This window comes from Fundulus heteroclitus, unplaced genomic scaffold (assembly GCF_011125445.2).
Source record: "Fundulus heteroclitus isolate FHET01 unplaced genomic scaffold, MU-UCD_Fhet_4.1 scaffold_47, whole genome shotgun sequence".
NCBI lineage: Eukaryota > Metazoa > Chordata > Actinopteri > Cyprinodontiformes > Fundulidae > Fundulus > Fundulus heteroclitus.
Window position 1 is genome coordinate 2887757 of NW_023396890.1, and position 27322 is coordinate 2915078.

The 27322-nt window shown below is 43.5% G+C and overlaps 1 protein-coding gene across 2 annotated transcripts; it reads left to right on the top strand.

Moving 5' to 3' along the window:
• LOC105929349 (rho GTPase-activating protein SYDE1) lies at positions 1-27170 on the top strand. 2 transcript variants are annotated; one of them, XM_036132045.1, is made up of 14 exons: positions 1-520; positions 14637-14908; positions 15173-15611; positions 15679-16020; positions 16258-16453; positions 17242-17405; positions 20738-20851; positions 20941-21029; positions 21104-21244; positions 21335-21461; positions 22061-22227; positions 25490-25757; positions 25836-26126; positions 26240-27170. In XM_036132045.1, exons 1-14 carry the CDS (start codon positions 436-438, stop codon positions 26425-26427), a joined length of 2883 nt encoding a protein of 960 aa, XP_035987938.1. In that variant the 5' UTR covers positions 1-435; the 3' UTR covers positions 26428-27170. The 2 variants fall into 2 exon arrangements, with proteins under 2 accessions (XP_035987938.1, XP_035987939.1); XM_036132046.1 differs by having other exon boundaries at positions 9-520; positions 21107-21244.
• Positions 27171-27322: the final 152 nt, after the last annotated feature.

Sequence of the window (27322 nt, forward strand, 5' to 3'; positions counted from 1 at the left end):
GAGGGGGAGTTTGGGAAAGAATGTTTGGAATTCATTTCCTGTCGGGCAGCTCTCACAGTGAGGAGACCAGGAGTCATGGCCAAGTTTAAAGCTTTCCTCGGAAGCATGGAGAAGACACAGCGCTGACTCCTTCTACTGGAATACTGCCTCCAGAACTCCTGCTCTAAGAAGAGACCCATGACCGACTTCTGTGTCTTCTATTGGAATATTCACTCCAGGGCTCCTTCAGCAGGAGAAGACACATCGCTGACTTGCTTCTCTTGCTGAAATATTGACTTCAGGACACCTGCACCAGGAGTAGAAACAGGATTTACTCCTGCTTTTCCTGCAGTAATGCTGAATCCATGACTCCTGCTGCAGGAGGAGTCACAGGACTGACTCCAGCTGGAATACTAAAATCTTTACTCCTGCTGCTGCAGGAGGAGGACGAACAGGATGGCCGAACCACTGCTGCGAAGAACCTTCTCCAGACTGAGGGGCAAAGACAGGAGTCGTAGAAAGACAGACCCCAAACTAAGCGGTGAGGATCCCACTTGCCAACACTCTCAGACTGTCATTGAATGCATCATGATGGTCAGTTTAAATCAGAGTTTGTAAAGCTACCATGATGATCAGTTTAACTACTCTCGAGCTTCCCCCAGGGTCAACGAATGCATCTTTTTTGTTGTTAACTTTAGTCAGAGTCAGTGAATGCATCTTGTTTGTTGTTGACTTTAGTCAGAGTCAGTGAATGCATCTTGTTGTTAACACTAGAATTACCAGAGAAGGGTCATTTAACATTTCTACCTTTGGAGCCCAGAGACGGGTCGACTGACCTGAAGGATTTTAATTAGCATCCTATAAGCAGTTGTGAACCGGCGCTTTTGTTCTGTAAATAAGGCCATTACTGGTGCACCAAAGGAAGGGGGAAGCTTAACTCCCTACTAACTGCCAGGTACAGCTGTGAGCAATGACCAGAAGTATTTGTGTTGTTATACTTTAGTCAGAGTCAGTGAATGCATCTTGTTTGTTGTTGACTTTAGTCAGAGTCAGTGAATGCATCTTTTTTGTTGTTAACTTTAGTCAGAGTCAGTGAATGCATCTTGTTTGTTGTTGACTTTAGTCAGAGTCAGTGAATGCATCTTGTTGTTAACTTTAGTCAGAGTCAGTGAATGCATCTTTTTTGTTGTTAACTTTAGTCAGAGTCAGTGAATGCACCTTGTTTGTTGTTAACTTTAGTCAGAGTCAGTGAATGCATCTTGTTTGTTGTTAACTTTAGTCAGAGTCAGTGAATGCATCTTGTTTGTTGTTAACTTTAGTCAGAGTCAGTGAATGCATCTTGTTTGTTGTTAACTTTAGTCAGAGTCAGTGAATGCATCTTGTTTGTTGTTAACTTTAGTCAGAGTCAGTGAATGCACCTTGTTTGTTGTTAACTTTAGTCAGAGTCAGTGAATGCATCTTGTTTGTTGTTAACTTTAGTCAGAGTCAGTGAATGCATCTTGTTTGTTAACTTTAGTCAGAGTCAGTGAATGCATCTTGTTTGTTAACTTTAGTCAGAGTCAGTGAATGCATCTTGTTTGTTGTTAACTTTAGTCAGAGTCAGTGAATGCATCTTGTTTGTTAACTTTAGTCAGTCAGTGAATGCATCTTGTTTGTTAACTTTAGTCAGAGTCAGTGAATGCATCTTGTTTGTTGTTAACTTTAGTCAGAGTCGGTAGATGCACCTTGTTTGTTGTTAACTTTAGTCAGAGTCAGTGAATGCATCTTTTTTGTTGTTAACTTTAGTCAGAGTCAGTGAATGCATCTTGTTTGTTAACTTTAGTCAGAGTCAGTGAATGCACCTTGTTTGTTGTTAACTTTAGTCAGAGTCAGTGAATGCACCTGGTTTGTTGTTAACTTTAGTCAGAGTCAGTGAATGCACCTTGTTTGTTGTTAACTTTAGTCAGAGTCAGTGAATGCATCTTTTTTGTTTTTAACTTTAGTCAGAGTCAGTGAATGCATCTTGTTTGTTAACTTTAGTCAGAGTCAGTGAATGCATCTTGTTTGTTGTTAACTTTAGTAAGAGTCCGTGAATGCATCTTTTTTGTTGTTAACTTTAGTCAGAGTCAGTGAATGCATCTTGTTTGTTAACTTTAGTCAGAGTCAGTGAATGCTTCATCATGGTCAGCTTTAGTCAGCAGAGATTATTTTTATAGAATAGATGGCTTCAGCTCTATCAGATCCAATAAGAACCAGAATTCCCAGATTTCAGGACCTGGTCTCTAGACGTAGAGTCCAGCTGAGGTCAGGTTTTCCTTTCCATGGAGATGTGGCATTCAATGGTGTTTATAAGGAAAACAGCTCAAGATGTTTTACCAACAGACTGATGGTGTAATCTCTGCCCGTTCCAACCTCACGGTGACGTCCAGTGTAACCAGTAGAACTGACAGAATGTGGCATCTGCTGTAATTTCTTCAGTTATCGAGGACTCAGTGGTCCAGATCAAGTTTCTGAGAGGATCCATGAGCCAGAATGAATGAGTTTGACCAGGTGCTGCAGACCCATGAGTGCCTCTGTAGGCAGAATCAGGGACTGGAACTGGGTTCAGGCAGCCATGGTGGAGCTGGGGAGGAAAACATGAGGAAGAGGAGAGGCCCCTTCTGGTTCTGAAGCATCTGGAAGGAGTTCACTTGAATCACGGTGGACTTTGCCTAGAGATGGACGGAATTCTGCATCAGAATCAGAACTCTGGTTCAAGTAACAAGCAGCTCAGAAATGTACTCGGGTCATTGAGTGATGTAGAACATCCTGCAGATGGATTGGATCAGCTGACCACTTCCTGTCATTAGCTGAGTGTGTGTGCTGGGACTTCCTGTTTATGTGTCTGGGATGCTGCTGTTGGCTGGACAGATGGCAGAAATCCAATGGTTCACTGCCACACAAGATTTTGGGTTGGTTCTGTTCACATTAAAGCAGGATTGTTTAACAGTAGGACTGGGTCCTCTGGGTTCTGCAGCTTTAGAGGCACATAGTATTAGGTCAGCCCATCTTCTCAGGAAACCTTCAGATTTGTCCTGGAAAGGTTCCGATGGAGACAAACTGGAAGCGACTGCAAAGATTTTTCATTTCTGACAACAGCAAGAGTCAGAAACATGATCAGCGCTAAGTCACAACCTGACAGCACCAGCAGTGTAATACAGCCTAGCATTTTCTATACAACCCTGCACTGAGTGTGTGTGTGATGAATAGTGAATACTCAGCAGTGTGTGTTGAACACAGAAGCTCCTTTCACATCTGTGCAGCTGTTTATTCAGCCCTCCCCCTCCTGCTCAGCCTCAAATCAGGAACAGATGGACCATTTTTGGGTCTCAAACCCATTTAGATGACAGGAAGAGAAGCCAGCCTCTGGAGAGTGTCACTTCCTGTTTGGTCCTGTTTCTAGCTTCAGGAAGCAGTTGGGCAGAACCATCAGAACCATTAGACGGTTCCCTGCCCACAGCAGAATCGTCTTCTTATCGCAGAATATCTAAAAAAAAATTCTGATAAATAAACAGGAGGAGGAACAGTTTGTAGAAGCTTTGGTGTTAGTCAGGCTCCGTTTTTCAGGATGTTAGTTGGAGTTCGGGTTTAGGTTGGTGATTCAGGGTCAATGAGTTTGAGTTTCTTTTTCCAGTAAGAAACTTCCAGCAGAGCCGAGCTCTGTTGGGTCATCTGCTGTGAGCGGTTCTGGGGTTGAGAAGACAGCTCAGACACATAAGCACTGGTCCAGGAATATGTCCACATTAAATAAAAAGGTAAGGAGTTTGTTAGTAACTCAGCAGAAACCCTCCTGCAAGAAGAGGTCGCAGCTAAACGGCAGGCCAGAAACTTGTTAGAACTTAAATTTTATTATGCTTTTAACAACAGAGCAACTCACACAGTCACGCATAAATGATGAAGATAATAAAAGTCTGAACACTTTATGGTGACATACATAAAGTAAACATTACACCAAGGTGTTTTACAGAGTTACGTGAGGTTTCAGCATCACAATATATTCAGAGCTAGGGCTCTGAGCAACAAAGGGAATGAGAAAGAAATTCTAATAACTTAAATGTACTAATTCTGCCCTCGCTTATATAAAACATCTGCACAGCCCCACTGTAGATTAAAAGTGGGTTTTAATGAATATGTTATCTTTTCCATTTGGTACAGTTCCTGTACTTTTTGGACCCAAATGTTGTGGCTCCAATTGCATCCATTTAATTGTAATGCATTTCAGGGCTGCTGTAAAAAGGACATTTAAAAGATGAGATTTAGGCTTTTCCTGCACAACTGCTGGCTGGGACTATACCGAGTAAAGCAACCGTGACATCCTTTGGTATGACCTGTCTGAAAATCTGATTTATAGCTCTATACACCTCGTCCCAAAAGCTTTGTAGTTTAGGGCATGAACATAAAATATGTGGGATTGGGAACTGCTGTGCCACAATTTCTCCAACACAACCTTAATATTCTAGGGTCCATTTTAGCTACTACATCTGGTGTCCTAAAATGTCTGCTAACAGTTTTCCATTTAAATTCCCACCATGTATTTGAATTAGTAGTTTGATTTACCTTCTCCCACATTTTATCTGATATGTTTTTGGCCGTCTCTGCTTCCATCTTTGTTTTGTCTGAGTGGACTTATGCTGACTTATTGATAAGAATACCTTATATAACCTTGTTATCAATTTCTTATCCACTTCCCCTTTTTGAAATTGAGCTAGGAAGTTTTCAATCAGTGTGGGTCTAATAATCTTTCCTATTCTTTATGTGTTGTCAGAAAAGAGCATAATAGTAAAGAAAGAAATCAGTTTTCTGGAGTTGAAAATGTTTACGCAACTCTTCAAATGATACAAGGTTGTCTTTGTCAATTAATTGATGAATAAATACAAGCTCTGGATTAGCCCATTTAGCAAGAGCCTTGTCTAAAATATTAGGAGTGAAGGATTTCATGTCTAATGCACATACGCTTTTGGCAACTTAAATGCAGCTCGTACATTGTTCCAGATGCCTTTTATTCAAATATCTAAAGATGGCAGTACCTTTAACGGTTCAGGACACATTGCTTGTTCAAAGCTCAGCCATTGTGTGTGGGTGTCACTTCAAATCCATGAGATTAGTGCCTTTAATTGGGCCGCCCAGAAATAATATTTTAGGTTATCCAGGTTTTGATGTCATCAAGTCATGCCGGTAGTCTTCCAATCTGATCGGATTCATTAGGATTCATAGATAAATATAGTTGAGTATCATGAGAAGTTAATGCCATTCTGTCTTATCATTCTGATGAAAATCAACCAGAGGGATCATATTTCTCCTATTTTAGCTTCCCTTCATTGGCTTCCTGTTAAATCAAGAATAGAATTTAAAATTCTCCTTCTAACGTATAAAGCCCTTAATAATCAAGCTCCATCATATATCAGAGCTCTGATTACCCCGTATGTTCCTAACAGAGCACTTCGCTCTCAGACTGCAGGTCTGCTGGTGGTTCCTAGAGTCTCTAAAAGTAGAATGGGAGGCAGATCCTTTAGCTATCAGGCTCCTCTCCTGTGGAACCAACTCCCAGTTTTGGTTCGTGAGGCAGACACCCCGTCTACTTTTAAGACTAATCTTAAAACTTTCCTTTGTGACAAAGCTTCTAGTTAGAGTGGCTCATGTTACGCTGGTCTAGTGTTCTGTTAGCTGTGAAATCATCCAGGGGTGCAGGAGCTTTACTGTAATTGTCTAAGCTCTATTTTATTTTCTGGACCTGAAAACTGGATCAGAGTTTATCCGTTTTGTTGTGTTTCTCTCCTAGACACAACCACCTATGAAGCTAGTCTGCTATCATCTCATCATCCTGGGTCAATGTGAGCTTCTGTGCTTTCTGTGTCTCTGCTCTGTCTTCTCTACCATAGAAAGTACTCCTGGGTCAATGTGAGCTTCTGTGCTTTCTGTGTCTCTGCTCTGTCTTCTCTACCATAGAAAGTACTCCTGGGTCAATGTGAGCTTCTGAGCTTTCTGTGTCTCTGCTCTGTCTTCTCTAACATAGAAAGTACTCCTGGGTCAATGTGAGCTTCTGAGCTTTCTGTGTCTCTGCTCTGTCTTCTCTACCATAGAAAGTACTCCTGGGTCAATGTGAGCTTCTGTGCTTTCTGTGTCTCTGCTCTGTCTTCTCTAAGCCCCAGTGGTTGTAGCAAATGAGCGTTCACACTGAGCCTGGTTCTGGTTCTGCTGGAGGTTTATTCTAACCTGAGTCTCATCAGATGGGTTTTGTTCCACGGAGCTCCACACATCCATCTGTAATTGCTCCATTGGAGATGTAATCCAGAAGGAGGGGCCTTATCAAAAATCCTTGCATATGATTGGATAAACCACTTGTCCGTCATCTTTACTGACTCTAGCCAAACCTGTTCAGGAGAAGGGTGAAAACATAATTTGCACTAACAAACGCCTTCAAAGCCATTCTCTGGTGTTGTTTTAAAGAATTAATATTCGGTAGATTGGACAACGCTGATGAAATACTATCAATGTTAGCGCTTGTTTCCTCGCTGGGAGCCACCAGTGTTCTCTGAATCCAAACAGTCGCTTCTCTGATGCGTCACATCTACGATAATCCCACCCAGCGATCCTGAGAGGCTCGTCCATTTGATGTGGTTTTGAAATCCCTCCCAATGGCAGCGAGTCCAGATGGATGTGTAGCCGTGTGGAGCTAGGCAGAACCACGTCCATCTGGTGCACGTCAGGTTAGGTTTCTTCCTGTTAAAGGGCAGTTTTCCTCTCCATTGTCGCTACATGCATGCTCAGTATGAGGGATTGCTGCAAAGTCAGCAACTCAATGCTAGCAACTTTCTTCTGTGACTGCATGTTCATCCAGGAGGAGTGAATGCTGCAGGTCAACGACTGGATGCAACCTGCTGGATTTCCTTAGAGAGGAAACTTTGACTCAACCTGTCTGGAGGATTTTAATTACCTGACTTTATAACGAGCCTTGAGATGGTGTGTTGTGAGTTGGTGCTACATAAATAAATTGAATTAATTTAACTAATTGAAAGCATGTTTAGTAAAGAGAATAGACCCAAGTACTGAACCCTGTGGTACTCCACAAGTAACCCTGGAGTTTGAAGAGGATTTATGGGGCTCGAAAGGTTATTGTTACGTGAACACACCCTGACTCCTCCACTCACACATTTGTTTAAGATTATCTTAAGCCTGGCATCTACTCTGCAGTTATGTTGGAAATATGTAGGGGCTTATCATTTAACTTTATTTATGTAGCAGGGAATTTCTCTTAAAGGGTCTCCTTTATTTTGTTTGCATATTCCTGGAGGAGAACATCTCTTGAGGAAGTCCTGCCTATAGCCTTCTCTTTTCTTTCCCTGTGTTTAACCTCGTTTCTCTTTCAAACAAAGCAAGGAGGAAGTTTTTACTCCTGGCTCAGAGCTTACATGTTTAGCTGTATCTGGGAGCTACTGCTGTTACAAACACTTTACTTTTCTTCCAAGTAGAAAGTACTCCTGGATCGGATCTTCTTCTTTTTGCCATTTTCTTAAACCTGTATTGAGTTGAGGAAGATACCTTCTCAAACTTAGCCACGTTCTGGTTATGATGGAGCTTTATTTCTGTTAAAGTGGAGTTGTTCCTTTCTGCTGTCACTACATGCATGCTTAGTATGACGAGAGGAGTGCGTCGGTTTATACACATTTTGAGCAAAACCAATTGAATCTAGGATTATTTTAAAGATTACACATTCAGTGTCAACATGAATGTTAAAATCACCCACTATAATAACCTTGTCAGTGTTAAATTCAAATAAGAAGTCTGACAACTGATCCAGAAACTGAGTGTAAGGGCCTGGTGGACGACACAAAACAACAAACAGAAGAGGTTTTATTGCTTTGCAGTTTGGATGAGGGTTAACTGAGGGTTAAATGTTCAGAAGAACTGTAGTTATTAATTGGCCTGGGACTAATTAATAAATCAGACTGAAAGATGGTTGCTACTCCTCCTCCTCTTCCAATATTTAAAAAAATGAGAAATGTAAATAATTAGACTAAATTGATTCATTTATACTTACGTAGTCCTCTTGCTGCTGCAACGTTTCTGTGAGACAAAATCCATCTAATGAAGTAACAAAGCCTTGAAAGAGAGGGAGATGTTCTGTACAGCACTTTGACTCGTCTTGCTACTGAACAGTGCTGTATAAATAAATGTACCTTGCCTTATGTTCAACAATTACGATGTATTATTATTATTATTATTATTATTATTATTATTATTATTATTAATGGGGTAGTGAGAGGTCCAATACATTCGACTTCTTTCTAAGAAAAACTGTTCGACCCAAAGTGGGATGGATTCCACCTGTTCGGGTCAGACCAGGTTTCAGGTCTGGTTGGGTCATGGATGGATGGATGGATGGATGGATGGATGGATGGATGGATGGATGGATGGCAGACATCGTTGCCCTTTATTTTCCTAGTTGGTGAGTTCTGTTCCTTGTTTTTTGGATAACGAGAACAGACTTATGGATCCTTGCATTTTTGATGAAGACCCTCCTGAAATCACACTGGACTTAGTTCCTGATTCCCGTCCAATAAGTTTACATTAACTAGAAATCTAGCTGTGTCTTCAGCTTTAGTCCTCGATAAACTCAATTGTAGAACACGCCCCGCTTACATCCTGCTGGATGCGGTCCAGACCAGTCTAGTCTGATCCAGTACAGATTCAGCCCCACTTAAAATGTAACTATTGATTATAACTTGTCTCTCTGACATGTGGTGACAGTGGAGATGAACCACTGCGTTCAGTTGCAGTCAGAACGGGGAGATTCTGAACCAACCAGAACAGCCCCTAAAGTCTGACTTCCCTCTCAGAAAGTCAGAGAAGGGCGATTGTTGGAACCAATAATGTGCAGCGCTCTCCGTTCTGCACATTATCAGTCTGGCTCTCGCTGAATTCATTCAGGGAAAAGAGGGAATTTCAGCAGAATTCTGTGAACTGATTGGGCGAAGCAACACCTAGTGCCCGCCTACCAAAGGTTGGTTTTAGCCAATCAGGTTCTCAAATGAAAACGTAAGCAGCAGACATCCTGAGAAACCACATGAAGGTCAAGGCGCTTCTTGCGGTTCTTCTTTCAAAAGGTTAACTCGTGGATTCTGGCCAAACAGATGTGAGCAGCAGCTGCATCATGGCGCTGCCATGTTTTGTGCTTCAGCTGAGGTCTCAGCCGCTCTTGCTTTCGTCACACCGGTATGTCCCGCCTTCAACCATAATACTGCAACATGATTGGCCAACCAGTTTTGGGTCGCTTCTTGAACGGTTGAGGCCAGAGCGGGACAAGATGGATTCTTGTGTTTGTGAACGCACAGATATCGGCAGAATTCAGATTGCAGGCAAGGTTATCAACCGTAAGCTGTGTCTATTTTACAGATACCATTGTATCTGTAAAATAGCTGTGTCTAAAATAAATGTTACCTGTAGCAGCTGCGATTCTAAGCCGAACAAATTAAAAGTGGTGTTTGTATGTGGAAAATAGAGCTTTAAACGATGTTTATAAGAAGTACTGCAAACAAACTTCTCCAACCTCTCCGACTGTTTCGGGTTAGGTTAGGTTAACTGGAACGCTGTTGACTTTGGGTGTTGACCATTCCCAGCTCCTAGTTCAGACTTCAGCTCCAGCAGGAGGAAGCAGGCTCAGCGTGAGTCTTGACTGGCTTTCAGAAACTGGGAGGTGTCCAGAATCCTTAAATGCATGAATACTTTTAAGTGCGTGTTTTATTAAACATTTTATTAAATTAAAATCTTCTGATGGACCTAAAAGTAGGTCCATCAGAAGATGTTTTGAGTCCATCTCATTAAGATCCAACAGTTTCTGGGACAACTTCCAAGGTGCATGAAGAAGGTCAACGAACTGGTGGATGAAAACTGCAGCAACACTTGAAGGAGAAGGAGCAGACTTTATTAACAGACCAACGCCTACTTCAGACTTCAGAGTCATTGTTCCATCTGATTAGGAAACTTCCTGAAGCATAGTTTACAACCTGCAGAAGAGCCTCTGCTCTGGAAGACTTCATGTGAAATGAACCGTGCTCTTAGCGCTGAAAGCTTCCAGCTGAGGGTCTCAGAGCTTCAGCTCCCCTCAGATGGAGGCTGTGGAGGGCAGCAGGGACGAAGACGGAGAGCCCCCCAGACTCCTCAGCTAATTGTAGCAGCAGGTGAAGCTGAGGCACATGCTGGACATCATCCAAAGCCCACTGCCTGTAGTCTGTTCTGAAACCTCCACCAAGCAAAACTTCCACCCACTAGGCAGGAACCAGGTTCTGATAGACACACAAGGAGGAGTTGGTATTGTTCCCTATCTTTAAACAAGTTAGCATGTTTTTATTCTGGATTTACCAAAGTTCAGATGGAGATAAACAGACGAACCAATTAGAAAATAGGATGATGGTGTTTCTGTTTCATACAGAAAGATTCAATTCAATTTTATTTTATTTATATAGCAACAATTCATGAAACATGTCATCTCAAGGCAGTTTACAAAGTCAAATTCAATCATATTATACAGATTGGGTCAGATTATACAGATTGGTCAACAATTCCCTATATAAGGGAGCCGCTGAAAAAAAAACCCAAAGATCCAGAACACAGGAACCCAGCGGGCTGAGGTCACTTTCAGCAGAACAACTGTTTATTCATGCAGCTCCGTCAGACACTGTGCATGCTGACTGTCACGAGGATCCCACATTCACAGAGATGCAGTGTTTCTCTGAACTGAGCATGCTCAGAGTACCTCACTTTGTCCCTGGCCCTAAAGAACCAGAACTTTTCCCAAAGTCTGAACCTTCTCAGTCACAACAGAAAGTTCTGACCTCCTCATGCCTCCTTGCTTTTATTGATGGACCTCTTCAATCCTACGGAGCAGAACCTTCACTAGAACTGTTGTTCATGCAGAGCAGAAAGTTAGCCAGCCGACTGGTTCCTGGGCAGCAGAACTTCAACCATTTAAATTCAGTTTTCTGTTCAGTCCAATTTATTTATATAACGTCCACTGAACAGATGTTGTCTCTATCAAACAGAAATTTAAAGTCAGTCCAATCAAACTATCCAAATCCATTTTATTTATGAAGCACATTCGAAACAACAGGTTGAACCAAAGTGCTATGCTGTATTAAAACAGTTCAAACTACGGCACAAATAATGTTTAGAAAATGGAGTGAAAAACAATAAAAGCAGAATAAAACATTCCACAAAAAATGCAGTCAAATAAAAGAGAAACAGAAACTAACCACCTCTCAGAGTTTTTGAAACAGTCTTAAAGTCAGCAAGAGAAAAAACGGTCTAATATTTAATGGCAACTTGCTGCACAACAGAAAAGGTCCGCTCTCCTCAGAGCTGCAGCCTAATTTGTTGTCGCACCACCAGAAGCGTGTCAGCCCAGCTAAGGAACCGTGGAGAAACACCAGGCTGGAGCAGGTCAGACAGGTACCATCAAGGTGTTTAAAAACCAAGAGAAAGATTTTAAAATCACCTATACGCCACACTAGCAGCCAGTTGAGACAGGAGAGGTGTGGTGAGCTCTGTTCTGGTTTACTGGACCGGTTAAAGACCAGCTGCAACGTTCTGAAGGAGTGGAGTTTAATAATATATACTATATAATAATAATAATAATAATAAAAGCTGGATCATTATCTCCAGTTCATGCTTTTGACACAACTGGTATTGCTTTGGCAACCTGCGTAGCTGAAAGAAACGTTTCTGCAGAACTTTGCTGACCTGCTGGCTGAACTTGATCCAGGGAGACACCAAGATCTGTTCCCTGTTGCGTTATACGTGATACCAGATCACCCAAGCTTGAAAGGGGGGGGGTTGTTAATTGTTAGCACTGATTAAAACCACCTCTGTTTGCTTGTCATTATAGCTCAGAAACTTCAGGGCTTTCATGTTGTCCAGGCAGATTAGGAGAAGTTTGATTGGCCATGGACAGTTTGGCTTTAGAGGGAGATACATCTGACAGTCATCTGCATAACGGTGAACAGAGATGCCATGATTAAACCCTAAACCATATAGAAGGGCTGAAGGTTATATACCAGCAGTCTTCAGTTCTGGTCCTTGAGGTCCGGTGTCCTGGAAGTTTTTATGCCCCTTTTCCTTTTATTTGTGTTTTATAACTAAAACAAATACAAATAATGTTTGTATTATTGTATGTGCAAGAATGTCTTGAAAATGTTTTAAAAGCATAAAATAATCAACCGGGATAAATATCTGGATTACAGATCAGGCTAATTTAATGATGCAGGGTTGCTATTTACCTGCCCTGGACAAGGATTGGGATGTGTGAGAGACTGATCTGTTCCAAAATGCCTTACAGAGTTAACATTTAGGGCTTTTTATGTTTATAGGCTGAATATTGGGTATTTGCATTGTGCTGTGCTGATTCGGTGTTCTATGACTCAGATCCACCTCCGCTGTGGTGGAGCAAAGCTCCACAAGGACAGCAACAGCTTCTTCTCTTGGCAGCCGCTGTGGCATGGAGTGCAGCAGATTCCACGCCGCAACGGCTGCAGCAGTGGAAAAGTCCCATGTGTTCTGGTCCAACATTCCTGAATAAAATGGGTGAATTAGCTCCTCAGTCTGCAGTCCAGTTCTCCAGAGTCCTGCTAATGACGGGTTTATTTAACTTAGGGGTGTTGTAGCAGATAAAGGTTGTAGGACACTGTAATCGAGGACCACTGTTGCATACAGTCACTTCATGCCTACTTAAAGGGGACTTATCATGCTTTTTGGTTCCTCCTGTTTGTCTTATCCACTGCAGACGCAACATGCCCACTTACTGCTCGCAGTTTTTTTCTGTCCACGTAATTTAGCGCTCCTTATCTGGAAATCTTTGAAGATCTGGCCCTGAGTTGGGTAAATCAGTTTGGGACAGCATAATTCAACTAATTAGGGTGTATTTATTAAATTAATCGGACTTTCGGAAACGTTCCTTGAACAAATGCCGTGTCATACTTTATTATCCATATTTTCAGATAGGTAACTCTTGTTTGGATTTTTCTCACTGATTTTAACAACTTTCTAGACAGTCGGGCTGCACAGAAAAGATGATCTGCAAAGAAAACCATAGTTTACCAAATGTTCAGTTCCTTTGCTTTGTGGTGAGACCAAGTCTGCGGTGCCACAAGCCAGCTGCTCATGGTGGACCTGGTGCACCATGACAGACAGACAAAGCTCCTCCAACATCTAGCTGATTAAACCCTTCAAGTCTTTGTAGTTCTGAGGACTTCCATCTTTACCGTGACTGTAACAGCATGACTTCTTGAACTCTTCTATGTCATCCATTCTTGTTTCAGAATGACTGAGAAAAGATTAACAGATAGATCAGGAACATACAGCACATAATGCTTTATGGTGTTTTTGCATCATCAGAGACTTTGAACATCATTCTTGTTTTGAATCTGGTCTCAACCACCCTGTCATCACCAGCTTTTACAGACTGGGCTGTTTGTTTTATTGCTTTATGGCCTTCCCTGATCTTCTGGGCACAGAACCTGTTCAAATTTCAAGATATTTCTTCAGAACATCGAGAGCACATGAATACACAAGACAACACTCCTCATATTTCTCCTTACTGAACTATAATAGTGGAAAAACATTGGAAATTATTTAGGACGGTCCATTTTCCATATCACAAAAACCTGGTACTTTAGGCTTTTGAAGGACTCTATGGTCCACATTGTTTTCTAGACGCCATAGAGACAAATGGCAGGACTGGTTGAGCACAACTAAATGACTGCTTCATTACTCCTGTGGATCAGAATAATGGCCTGAGGAAAATATTCATTAGTTTGGATCAGATGTTAAAGCTGCGACGTGTCTAAAACTTACTGAACACTAGCCCAAAGTGACCCATTTTTCTGCAAAGCTAGCCACCAACAATCATATTAGTGACGTTTCATTACCGCCAGCGTGAATAACAATCTAACTGGGTCAGATTCAGCTGCTGCATCATTACCAGAACATCAGTCCCACAGCAGCTCCACTGGCTCCTGGTTAGATTCAGAACAGAAATGGTTCTGAACACATCTAAAGGTGTCCAGAACCTGGCTCCCCCTACGTTTCTGATGTCCTTCACATCTCTCCTCCCTCCTGCATCCTTAGATCCTCCTTCCCTCCTCAGCACCTTGGGGAGCAGAACTTTCTCCCGCTCTGCTCCCAGACTCTGGATCTCTCCCTCCAGACATCAGAACCACCGACACCTTCTACCAGTTCAGGTCTAAACTCTAACCATCAGTTCCAGGATGCCTCCTCTCTGTAACTTTTTAATGAAACTTTTTAATGTGTGTTGATTTTATCAGGATTTATTGTTGTTACCCTCTTGGATTTCTACAGCGTCCTTAGTGCTTTGAGAGGCACTTTTAAATAAAAATAAAATGTAATACTGTATTTATGCTTATTCTTCACCAGCATGTTGGGGTAGGATTTGAAGTAGCCCGGTCTGGGTCTAAGGTTGCTGATGGTGAACCGACAGCTGGGACCTAGAACTAACCTTTCAACTTCACATCACCCTTCTGATTGCCTGAGCTGCGTTAGCAGACCGTCTACAGGGATCTCTGTGTCAGATATTTACCAGGAGAAACAGAGAAGCCATGCTAATGCAAGATATGTCTTGTTTCCTTCAGAGACTCCGGTCTGTTCCGCTGCCATTCAGACGTCTTCGTCTTCGTCATCACTGATGATTACATCCGGTACTGCACCTGTAACCCACCCTGACCCCGCCTCACTTCCTAGAAATCTGATCACAGTTGCAAAGAAACAGCAATGGGCACGACGGGGAGCTTCAGCTCAGCCTCCCTCTCTCCGCTCCACCCACATGACGTCTGACCAGTGGTCCTCATGGATATCCCAGCAGGAATCTGGGCTGACCTGGAATGAAGGTCTGGAACACGACAAGGTATTCAGAGGAAGACGACTCTTCCATGTTGACTGATTCCAGCTCATCACCTTCTGAATAGTCAGTTCCTGTTAGCATCCTCATCCTTCATCATTATTTACCTGTTTTGTTTGGTTCTGGTTCCTCCCAAATACACCATTTCCTCCTGGTGCCCAGAGTTTGGCTCTCCTTTTCAGACGGTCGATCTTCTCAGTTTGGCTTCTTGGTGACAGGCGGACTTTTTCCTTTGAGTGGTTCTAACCATGTGTGTTGCTGTGTTCACAGAACCAGTCAGTGGCTGACACAATGACAGCGAGGGATACAATCAGCACACCCTGCTTTCCTGTCACCACCACACAACAGGAAGACTCTCAGCCATCAGGGGGCACCACTGGTCTTTCTATCCCCGTGGTTAGCACCAAGCTGTCCGGCCAGCGGTCCTACCTGCAGAGCCTGGAGCGGAGCAGCCGGGCATGGCTGCTGTCTTCAGGGAAGTCCCAGGCTGCAGATGATGTATGTGGTCCTCAGGAGGACAGCAGCAGGAACATCTGGTACAACCCCATCCCCGAAGAGGAAGATGGAGGCAGTGCACCCAGGGAGGAGGAGGTATGGAAAAAGAGGAATGAAAAGCTGGAGGTTGCTGATCCTACAGGAGACTGTCCACAGGAGGACACCAATCCAAGTGTCAGTCACAAGACTGATGAAATTAAGGAAGAAATCACAGGTGAGCTGTTTTTCCCCACCTGCTGAATGATTGTGAGGGTTGGCCATTCATTATCTTTCTCTTGCAGACACCCATGCTTCAGACTCAAGTCCCACCTCCCCAAAGAAAGGGGGAGGAGCCGGTAGCATGATGGACAGGTTGAGGTCCCCTGGTACTGTTAGGAAACTTTCTTTGAAGATGAGGAAACTTCCTGAACTCCGGCGAAAACTCAGTCTACGTTCATCGTCCCGTGCTCATCGGCAGGCTAACAGTGGCAGGGAAGATGGAGACGAGCTGACCAATAAGAGCGCAGCGTCATCGCCAATGCTGGCCAACCAAAATGTCATCAGCAAGTATCACCTGGACAGCTCCACGCCCCCAGAACGTCCGCTGCGACGATCATCCAGACAACGCTCTACCAGCAAAGGAGGTCTCCTTCCATCCTTCCATCCTACCACTCATTTCTTTATCCATCCATCTTGGTACCTTGTGAGAAATGTTTAATGAACCTGAACCACTGTTATGGATGAAGCAGGTAGTCCTGCCCTGTCAGCCACCACAGAAATGACAAATAATGTCTGATTTATGTACAGGAAATAGCAACAAACTGCAGCGTTTCATCCTTTGAGAACCCAGTGACCACATGAGAACCTGTATTTTCTCTCAGGGTACCTCAGTGACGGAGATTCCCCTGAGCTGCAGCCTCGGCAGCAAGCTACTGACCTCACAACCTTCCAGGAAGCCCCGTGGGATGTCAGCTCCTTTCGGCTGTACGTGGGGTCAGATCCACCACGATGCAGCCAGCGGGTGACGGGATTACTGACTGTCCACCTGCTGGGCCTGGAGGAGATGAAGAGCAGCAGGTAAAACTAGCGCTCAGTCACACAGTGATACAGCTTTCTGGTTTTCTTGGAGGTCTTTGAGATCCAAAGTAACTTCTGGATGTCGACCATAGAATGAAAAATGTGCTTCAAACTCCTTGATAGAGACATGAGTTAGGAAATTAATAGCAAATGGAGGAAATCAAGAGATTATTGCAATTTCATAGAATGTGTCTCTAACCCTTGTCAGATCTTATTGAGGCCAAAGCAAAGTACAGCAGTTGGGGGGGGGGCAGCAGCACAAAGACTCAGGACAAACAACCATCCACAGACAGGCTTAAATGGAGATAACTGGACTTTCACTCAGTTCTTTCTGAAATGTTTGACACCTAATCCTGGATAGGCGTCGATGGTGGGTCACTGGTTCCGGCCTGGACTGGTTCTGGGAGGATGCGCCTCCATGTCCTTAAAAACAGCAGCGTTCCAACTGCAGGTTGCTCAGAGCGAGAACCAGAACTGACAAAGACTCCTGGATAGGTGTGGAAACGTTTTCAGAACTAAGACAAAGTCCTGCTGCCTCCGATTTAAGCCTGTTTGCTGTTACTTGACACGGATAACTGAGAATTTGCATCGGCAACCATGCAGAGACGCACTCACTTCTGGGTTGGAGAAACTGTTTAACTTCCCAATTTTATATTAAAACTTAAATACAAAGAATAGAAGCAATTAGAATAGTTTACTTTGTGTGATATGTGTGTTTTAGTCCCAGGAAAGTCCGTCTCTCAAACATCTCCTAGCAGAAGCTTCATTGTCTCTTGTTTTGTTCCTAGATCAGAGGACAGTAAAGAGATCTTCTTGGCCATCCAGGTCGATGGGGTGACCAGAGCCAGGACAGCCCTCTTGACCCTGAGAAGCCATGCCCTGCCATTAAACCACACCTTTCACCTGGACTTGGAGAGGGCCCGGCAGCTCCGCATCGTAGTGCTAACACCAGGTACAGGGACCAGCTTTACACTGGGCTGACCAGGGGGACAGACCTGGCACAAGCTCCCAGCTGCAGAAAGCGATATAAACAGCTGGTGTGGAAATATTAACCTGGTCAGAGAACACTGATATTCACAGAAAGAGTAAAATGCCTGCCACTAATAGTGCAACTTAACACAATGAATGCTATTTTCACTAACAAACGCTTCCCCTGAGTAGTTAAAAATACAAGAACTCAAGAACTCACACACCCAGACAGCTCTCAATGAATCAATCCTTCCTCTAAACAATCTCTTGCCGGCCAAGCTGTGTTAGGCATCCACTCAACCTTGCAGTCCATTTATAACAACAAGATGATGCCCATATATGCAGAACAGCTTGGTGACTGAACAGCCTAGCTGTGCAAAGGAAAAATGTGGGAAAGGCAAAGCAACAACAACAGTCTGGTCAGTGCTGGTCTGGGTTTGATAAACTAAAAAAAAGCTGTTGTTACATAGTGTCTGGATAAACTTGTAGAGAAGCCAAAGTTTACGGTCTTAATAATATCAGAGATAGCAGCATCTCTCTGGGTCGCCTGTATGATACTATGAACATTTCAATTCTGTTCATTTATACAGCTCCAATTATAAGGCTTGTTATAAAGTCAGTTCATTAAAATCCTCCAGATGGGTTGGCCCAAAGTTTTCTCTCTCAGGAACCCAGCAGGTTGCATCCAGTCATTGACCTGTAGCATTCACTCCTCCTGGATGCCACAGAGGGTGGTTGCTGATATTGAGCCATTGACTTTGCAGCAATCCCTCATACTGAGTATGCATGTAGCGACGGTGGAGAGGAAAACTCCCCTTTAACAGGACGAACTCTGAAGCCTGACTGAAACTCTTCAAATAGGTCATTACTTTGTAAATGTTTACATACTTGATTAGTAAATACTTTCTCAAGAATTTTAGATAAGAAAAGAAGATTAGATATTGGTCTGTAATTCATTAAATCATCATTAAGTCATCATCTTAAGTAAAGGTTTAATAACCACTACTTTAAAAGCCTGTGGTTCGGGATGGGAAGTGAATTCGGTACTTATAGGTACCGACAGATCCCGTAGGTACTACCGGGTACCGATTCACATAAAATCAAGCAGTACCATGTTTCGGAACCTAAATGCATTGCTGTGACACTGAGGGAGCAGAATATGTTCGGCCGATTTTCCATGCCGAACATGAACACAGCTTTGCACACACAAGAGCGTAATGATGTCAGTAGCCTCAGATTACGCTGCTGTGATATTTGTGAGGGGAAGTACAATGCCAGCGGCATGAATACTTCTAATCTGAGGAAGCGCCTGGTCACTGCTGCCAATTTAACGAATTTCTCACTATATTTAGTAACTTTTCAGATCCATCCAGCGAGTGCTGCTGTGAGCCTTTTCCCAACTTCTCCAGGCCCTTCCTCACAGACAGACTGTGTAGCCTTGCATTGAAACCCTCTAATAGTTGTTTTTGGAAAAATAAATAGTTTTATATGCTGTGGATTCATGGAATGTATTAAAATTAATTAATTATTTAATAAAGTTTATTTGTAGATCCAAACAAGTTTATATAGTGAGAAATAAATGTGTTAAATTTAAACATTTTCAGATTTTATTAATAAACTAACATTTGTTACTATATAAACACACAAAGGTACCAAAAATAGGTACCATTAAGTACCGGTATTGATTCCCAGGTACCAGGTATCGGTACCGTATCGGTTCAAATGTGAATGGTACCCATCCCTACCTGTGATACATATCCATTTACTAAGGATAGATTAATCATGTCTAAAATAGGGCCACTGATCAAAGGGAACACCTCCTTAAATAATATACAAGTAGAAGGTTTAGATGAAGCTAAACTTTTAGATAACTCAGAAAGCTCTACTGCTGCTAAACAGTTCAGACACTGCGCAGGTTCTAAAGATTCCTCCAACGCTGCCTCACTTACTGAGGACGAGGTAATCATGTTTGGGAGGATGCCAATTCTTTTATTTTTAATGGAATCAATTTTATTTATGAAGAATCCCACAAGTCATCAACTTTATTGTCCAATGCAAAACGCAATGAGGAAGTGATGCCGTTAACAAAAGCGACTATTGGTGAAAGGGAAGAAACAAAATTGCTGCTATCTGCTGGGCATTTCTATGATACTGAGGATATTAAAAGGGGGACAGACTGTAAAGTTTGACACAACATTATCTAATAAATATCTACTATAATGAAACCTTCTTTTGGGGGTGGAGAACTCAGTTAAATTGAACTCAAAGATTACTAAAAATGGTCAGATAGGACAGGGTTGTGAGAAAATACTGTTAATTCTTCACAATCAATGTCATATGTCAGCACAAGGTCCAAAGTATGAAGGCAAGAGTGCGTCGGTGTATGCACATTTTGAGCAAAACCAATTGAATTTTGTGTCCTCACATACTGTGGTCAATCAGTGAGGTAATCTACTATCCCCTGGGACAGGTGGTGGTCCACTCCTGACTGCTCCAGCTCTTCCTCCAGGAGGTTGAATGGTGTTGAAAGCAATAGCAAAATCAAAGAACATGATCCATATGATGCTCCCAGGACTCTTCAGATGGGCCAGAGCTTAGTGTAGTAGAGAGATGATGGCATCATCCCCCCTGGTGCCAGGCAAATTGCAGAGGATCCAATTAAGACTTCATCGGGGGGAAGATGATTGAGGAGCAGGTCAAACCTCAGAAAGTGCTGATGTGGCTTATTCACCCAGCTCAAGTTGCCTCTCCTTACCTTGCCTCTTTAATTGTAAAATGTCCTGAGCTGCACCATCTGTTATTAACAAACAAGGCCACACCCCCTCCTCTTTTCTTACTGTTGTCTTTCGTTCTGTCGGTCCTGAACAGATGGAAGCCGTCCATGGCTTTGCTGGTGCTACTACTGAATTTACGCTTAGCCACAAGTTTCTACATTTGCTTATGCATATGCTACATTTATTACACGTAGCAACTCCTTACCATGCCGAGAAAAAAAGTCCCCAAAGTGCAGCAACAGCAAATATGTATTTTAAGCATGCTAATGTGTTATAAACAGAAAGGTGTCATAGTAAAGAAAATTAGGGTCAGATTGAAAGCATCTGCAACGGAAAACGACACACAATACAGCAGCAGAGCACAGGAAGTGGCGCAGTACCTTACCCAATCAGCAGCCAGTCTGTGAGCCATACTGCTGTACAACTCAACCAAATCATGTAAAATCAGATTTCTTTTTAACTCAATGACCTACTCATCTCACAATGATGCATTAGGTTCAGAAGTCTTTGTGTCATCACTGTTTTTTGTTTGTTTCTGCAGCTGCTCTGTCAGCACTGGGCAGAGTTAAAACAGACCAGGATAATTGTTCCAGTGGTCCAACCAGAAACCGGGTGTGTTGCCTGGGTGGGGTCTCCATCCCACCGCTTTTTAAAGGTGGACCACAACATCCTGCCTGATTCCCTTATTGATTATTGAAAGATGATTATGGGTAAGTGGGGGCTGAAAGTATATTTCTGTTTCAGGGAGTCGTAGTCAGCAGCTCTGCTTGAAGCTGGAGCCCAGAGGACTTCTTTTTGTCAAACTGACTCTACAGGAAAAATGGGACACACAGGTAAAAAGGGGTCCTGCAGATACTGCTCTTACAAAGTCCTAAGACCACAGTCACTGTGTGAACGTTTGTGTCAGCAGCCTGGAAGGGATCCCTCAACACCTGCTAATGTGTTTGGGGTTGAACTCCACCACCTGGTGGAGAAAGAAGGATCTGCATCTCCAGTTCCCCTGTTAATCCAGAAGACAGTGGCAGAAATAGAAAGACGAGGACTGAAGGTGATGATAACCCCTCGTATTACTTTGACAGCTCTCTTCCTGGGCACAGGGTACTAACACGAGGCTTAATGTGATTTGGGTTTGGGTCAGGTGGTGGGTCTGTACCGTCTGTGTGGCTCCGCTGCTGTCAAGAAGGAGCTCAGAGACTGCTTTGAGAAGGACAGTTCAGCTGTGTGTCTGACAGAGGACCTCTACCCTGACATCAACGTAATCACAGGTGAGCGAGCACAGCTAGCGACCAGATCCCGTCCTAGTCTAGTCCTAGGTCAGGACCTGAACCTTCCAGAACCTGAACCATCCAGAACCTAGTCCTAGTCTAGTCCTAGGTCAGGACCCGAACCTTCCAGAACCTGGTCCTAGTCAAGTCTTAGGTCAGGACCTGAACCTTCCAGAACCTGGTCCTCGTCTAGTCCTAGGTCAGGACCTGAACGTTCCAGAACCTGGTCCTAGTCTAGTCCTAGGCCAGGACCTGAACCTTCCAGAACCTAGTCCTAGTCTAGTCCTAGTTCAGGACCTGAACGTTCCAGACCTGAACGTTCCAGAACCTGATCTTAGTCTAGTCCTAGTTCAGGACCTGAACCTTCCAGAACCTGAACCTTCCAGAACCTGATCATAGTCGAGTCCTAGGTCAGGACCTGAACCTTCCAGAACCTGAACCTTCCAGAACCTAGTCCTAGTCTAGTCCTAGGTCAGGACCTGAACCTTCCAGAATTCCTTGTGTAGGAATTGGTGCAATATACATAAACTGAGTGAAGCTGAATCTTTGAGTCTTTAATCATCTTGGATGCACCCTGTTGTTGTTGTTGTTGTTTTCAGGTATTTTAAAGGACTACCTTCGTGAGCTTCCATCTCCTCTAATCACCAGGACTCTGTACCAGGTGGTCCGGGAGGCCATGACACAGCAACCCCCACCAGAGACTCCTGACCCTGAAGTGGCCCAGTCTACTGTTAAACTTCTATCTTGTCTGCCAGAACCAGAGAAGGTAACACAGAGCCCTACAGCCATTGCTGCAGTTCAACAGATCAGGGTTTAGACTGATTCTTGCTCTGTTGCTCATGAGGAGGAACCCATATTAACCAGCTTGAAGGATAACTGGCCCTGGTCTACCTATTTATAAAATACAATCACTGTACAAATAAAGGACATCTTCCATCAGTTCTTCACACTGGTTATAATATAAACTGACCTCAAATGTACAAAAACACACCACAGAATCCACACTGTCACTATTTACTGAACAAAGTCAAATCTAAGTAACCTAAGAATAAAACTAAATAAACCCCCAAATGTAAAAAATAAATAAATAAAAAACATACAAAAGACAAAAAATCAACAGAACGTACTCGTCTCATTGACCCTGTAACTAGTTCTGATGAAAGGACAGCTGACCTCTGCGGATGAGTGGCTGGGCTGCTGAAGCTATCCACTCATTTTAGGCAGAAATTGAGACTGTATTCACAGCAGGAAAGTTCTATGGCCCGCTTGTTTGGTCTGGACCAAAAGTGGTCTTTTTCATTTGGTGCGGTTTGCTTTCACATTGTACTTTTTGCAAATGAAGAATAATTTGTAAATAAAGGTGCGTGTCACTCGATGCTCCAGCTGGACAGAAATGACGAGTGTGGGACGCAGCACAGACCCAGAAATGGAGGAAAACTATCATGGAAGGCCTGCATGCAGCACCTCTGTTGTGCATGTTTGTGCTGTTATTACAGCTGATTAATCAACACAGGTCTCCAGACACTTTATTTGGACCAGAATCAGAGAATGCATCTTGCAAATAGGAGTCCCACAGCATGCTGGAGGCGGCATTGCTAAGCAACGGGTATGATTTCAGGTTGCTACGGTGGCTTGTTAGATCCAAAGAGACACATGTTTTCTATAGTTGGTTTGAAACAAAACTTTCGTATTCACACCAGAAGTAAACCGCACCAGAGTCCGTTTGGAAGTGGACCGAGACAAAGTGGGCCTCGGTTGGTTTCTTGGTCCAGACCAGGGTCCACACCTGCACACCAGGTCCGGACCAAGGAGGGAAACAAACTCTGGTGCATTTAAAGTGTTTTCGTTCAAAAAAACAAGGTTGATACACAGACCCTGCATTTTACCTATTCTCCAGCAGGAGGAGGGAAGCACTCTTCTAACACTGGCTGCAGCCAGGCTGAGGCCATGATGATGTGTAGCTAGTAGGGCGAGCTGCAAAAGGGTTTAAAAAGTGTAAATAAAACTTAGGAAGATTAGGAAGTAAAATGTCTAATTTAGATTTATAACATTTGCTTAACCACGAATAGAGCCGTTGTACTGAGTTCATCCACCAATATTGTTTAGAAAACAATGGGGGAGGCTCTGATTTTAAGGGTATTGCTGATGTTAATGCTGCACAACACCTCCTGTCATCCCGTACTGCCAACTCATAGCTGTGCTAGATAACGTTTCTTCTTCTGATTTATAAATGGCCAGAGGTGGTTCATCTCTGCAGGTTTTTTGTTAAAGGCTTAAAACACTAAGAGGTTAGAGATGTTTCTGAAAACATGACTTTGCATCGTAATACAACAACAGCTCTCATAGTTACTTTCACAGCTTTATCCAGTGCATGAGTACATTCATGTGTTCAGTTATTTCTCTTTTAGATTCAAATAAACACTAAAACTGTGCTGGTACCATAGAGTGAGCCATCTGTCAGCAGTTCAGGGCCTTTAGCTTCTCATCCCTGAGGATGATAGTTAGATATTTATTACTGACCTTTTAAACTCTGACAAGAGAGAAATTGTCATCTTTGGATCAGAGTCCTCAAAAATGAACTTCTTAATCAATCAATTAATCTGGATTGCATTAAATTGGCCTGTGGAACCAACTCCCAGTTTTGGTCCGTGAGGCAGACACCCCGTCTACTTTTAAGACTAATCTTAAGACTTTCCTTTTTGACAAAGCTTCTAGTCAGAGTGGCTCTTGTTACCCTGAGCTACCTCTATAGTTATGCTGCTATAGGCTTAGGCTGCTGGAGGACATCAGGGTCTATTTCTCTCTCTCTGCTGAGTTCTCCTACTGCTCTCCAATCTGCATTGTTTGTTGTTATTTCATCTTTTAACTTTTTGTTCTCTGTCATTTTTCTCTTCATAGAAGGTACACCTGGTCTGGTGTTCTGTTAGCTGTGACATCATCAGGGGAGGCAGATCATCCTCTATTACCATCTAACATAGAAAGTACTCCTGGGTCAATGTGAGCTTCTGAGCTTTCTGTGTCTCTGCTCTGTCTTCTCTAACATAGAAAGTACTCCTGGGTCAATGTGAGCTTCTGTGCTTTCTGTGTCTCTGCTCTGTCTTCTCTAACATAGAAAGTACTCCTGGGTCAATGTGAGCTTCTGTGCTTTCTGTGTCTCTGCTCTGTCTTCTCTACCATAGAAAGTACTCCTGGGTCAATGTGAGCTTCTGAGCTTTCTGTGTCTCTGCTCTGTCTTCTCTACCATAGAAAGTACTCCTGGGTCAATGTGAGCTTCTGAGCTTTCTGTGTCTCTGCTCTGTCTTCTCTAACATAGAAAGTACTCCTGGGTCAATGTGAGCTTCTGTGCTTTCTGGTCTCTGCTCTGTCTTCTCTAACATAGAAAGTACTCCTGGGTCAATGTGAGCTTCTGAGCTTTCTGTGTCTCTGCTCTGTCTTCTCTAAACATAGAAAGTACTCCTGGGTCAATGTGAGCTTCTGTGCTTTCTGTGTCTCTGCTCTGTCTTCTCTAACATAGAAAGTACTCCTGGGTCAATGTGAGCTTCTGTGCTTTCTGTGTCTCTGCTCTGTCTTCTCTAACATAGAAAGTACTCCTGGGTCAATGTGAGCTTCTGTGCTTTCTGTGTCTCTGCTCTGTCTTCTCTAAGCCCCAGTGGGTGGAGGCAGATGAGCGTTCACATTGAGCCTGGTTCTGGTTCTGCTGGAGGTTCTCCTCCCTGTTAAAGGGGAGTTTTCCTCTCCACTGTCGCTTCATGCATGCTCAGTATGAGGGATTGCTGCAAAGCCATCAACAATGCAGACGACTGTCCACTGTGGCTCTACGCTCTTTCAGGAGGAGTGAATGCTGCTTGGAGAGACTTGATGCAACCTGCTGGGTTTCCTTAGAGAGGAAACTTTCTCACCAATTTGTCTGGAGGAATTTGACTTTGTAAAGAGACTTGAGATGACATGTGTTTTGAATTGACACTATATAAATAAAATGTAATTGTATTGAATTGATCGGTTCTCTCACTACAACCTTCCTCCTCCAGGCCACACTCTCCCTCCTGCTCAACCACCTCAGCCTAGTAGCATCCTTCAGCTCCTTTAACAGGATGACACACCAGAACCTGGCCGTCTGCTTTGGTCCAGTACTCCTGACGCCGACGCAGGAGGCCTGTAGGGGAGGTGGAGAAAGAGCAGCAGGTAGGGCGGGAAGAGGAACAGGGAAGGCCTTAGGTCCTGTTGAGGACATTGCAAACGCGGTGGACTTCAAACGGCACATTGAGGCTTTGCACTACCTGCTGCAGCTTTGGCCAGGTGACACTCTACCCACTCTCTCTCACAGTTCTTTCAACTAAAATATTAATATTTTACCTTCCTCGTGTTTCTCCTCAGTGCCGACCAATCGGGTCCAGGCAGACGACCCGTCTCCTCCATCCTCCCCGACCCTTACCCAGCATTTTCAGGTTCAACAACACCTGCAGCGCCACCAAGGCTTGAGGCTGGCTCTCCACCCAAATGCGGAGGAAGTGGTGGTGTCACGTCGAGGACGCAGTGGACTGGCCCGGCTGGAGAGTCCACCACCCATCAACCGATACGCTGGAGACTGGACCATCTGTGGGCAAGACCTTCTTTCTGAGTACGAAGCCGACTACGACGAGGTGGCAGGAAGCGAGAGCGAAGGAGGTAAAATAGTGAGAACTAGGGAGGTTCCAGGTTCAATTCATGGCTTCATGTAAAAAAACTAAAATAAAAGGCATCTTTGCTTCAGATGCACTTTATGCTCTGTCTTGTTTCAGGCAGCAAAAAAGAGGAGGAGGACGACAAGGAGGCCTGGTCATCAGGAGTAGCAGGAGGAGGTCTGTTCGTAGACGAGTTCATGGATTTTGATGCTCCGTTTAACTGTCGACTCAGTTTGAAAGACTTTGACACCCTGATCCACGATTTGGACCGAGAGCTGGCCAAGCAGATCAACATCTGCCTGTAGGTGTGGTGGGGAGTGGCAACAAGAGCAGGAACACCAGCAGGAAGGACAAGGTTGTTCATCAATACATTTATAAACGTCAAAGTGATGACCTGGGTCGATAGCTGGCCCAGCTGATCTGCCTGGTGGGTGGGGGGGGGACTTCAGTTTGGCTGCAGTGAAGCAACCAGAACCGTTCTCATTCTCTTGCAAAGAGTTCAGATGCTAACATTTGATTATTTTTCTCAAAGGTTTGAAAGAGTTTTTTTAATATAAAACTTTTATCATGCACTGCTGAAGCCATAATTTTCTATAGCTGAATTGACCAAACTGCAGACGCTGTCTCTCCTGCTGCAGGCGTCACCGAGCCCACCCAGTCCCTAGCAGGCAAAGGACAATTTGGTGTCACAACCAAACACCGACCACATTTCAGTAGAAAGTCATTCCTTAAGACATTAGCTAGATATAACTGTCCTGCCCCCTGTTGCCTGGGAGCTGCGGTATAGTCACGGTTCTGGAGGACAGTGTCTGCCGGATATTCTTAGGGAGCGGGCCGAAAGGCGGGGATTTCAGGGTTTGTCGGTCGGTACAGTTTTTTTTTCACTGTGACTTTGTTCCTTGTTTGTACTTGATATTTCTGGCAGTATTATTTTATTTTGCACGCACTCAGTAAGCACTTGTGTTTTTATAATTATGTTTTTATAAAGGATGTAACCAAAGATTTAAAGCACAGCTGCCAAATAATAAACATTATTATTATTTCTTTATTGCTCATTACATTTTTTATATATTATACTATAGATGAACATGGGTGAGACGTTCATGTCTGACATCACTAGCTGCATTATAATTACAAATGAAAACGTTTGTTGATATTCTGCTAACATCAGGGTCTAAGTTATTTCTCTCACTGTACTGA

What these genes read in the sequence shown, in the direction of transcription:
- LOC105929349 (XM_036132045.1), top strand. Translation starts at nt 436, where the DNA reads ATGGCCGAACCACTGCTGCGAAGAACCTTCTCCAGACTGAGGGGCAAA. An exon ending in GACAGACCCCAAACTAAGCG is followed by an intron (nt 521 to 14,636) that starts GTGAGGATCCCA and finishes TGTTTCCTTCAG; the next exon opens with AGACTCCGGTCTGTTCCGCT. An exon ending in GAGGAGATGAAGAGCAGCAG is followed by an intron (nt 16,454 to 17,241) that starts GTAAAACTAGCG and finishes TTTTGTTCCTAG; the next exon opens with ATCAGAGGACAGTAAAGAGA.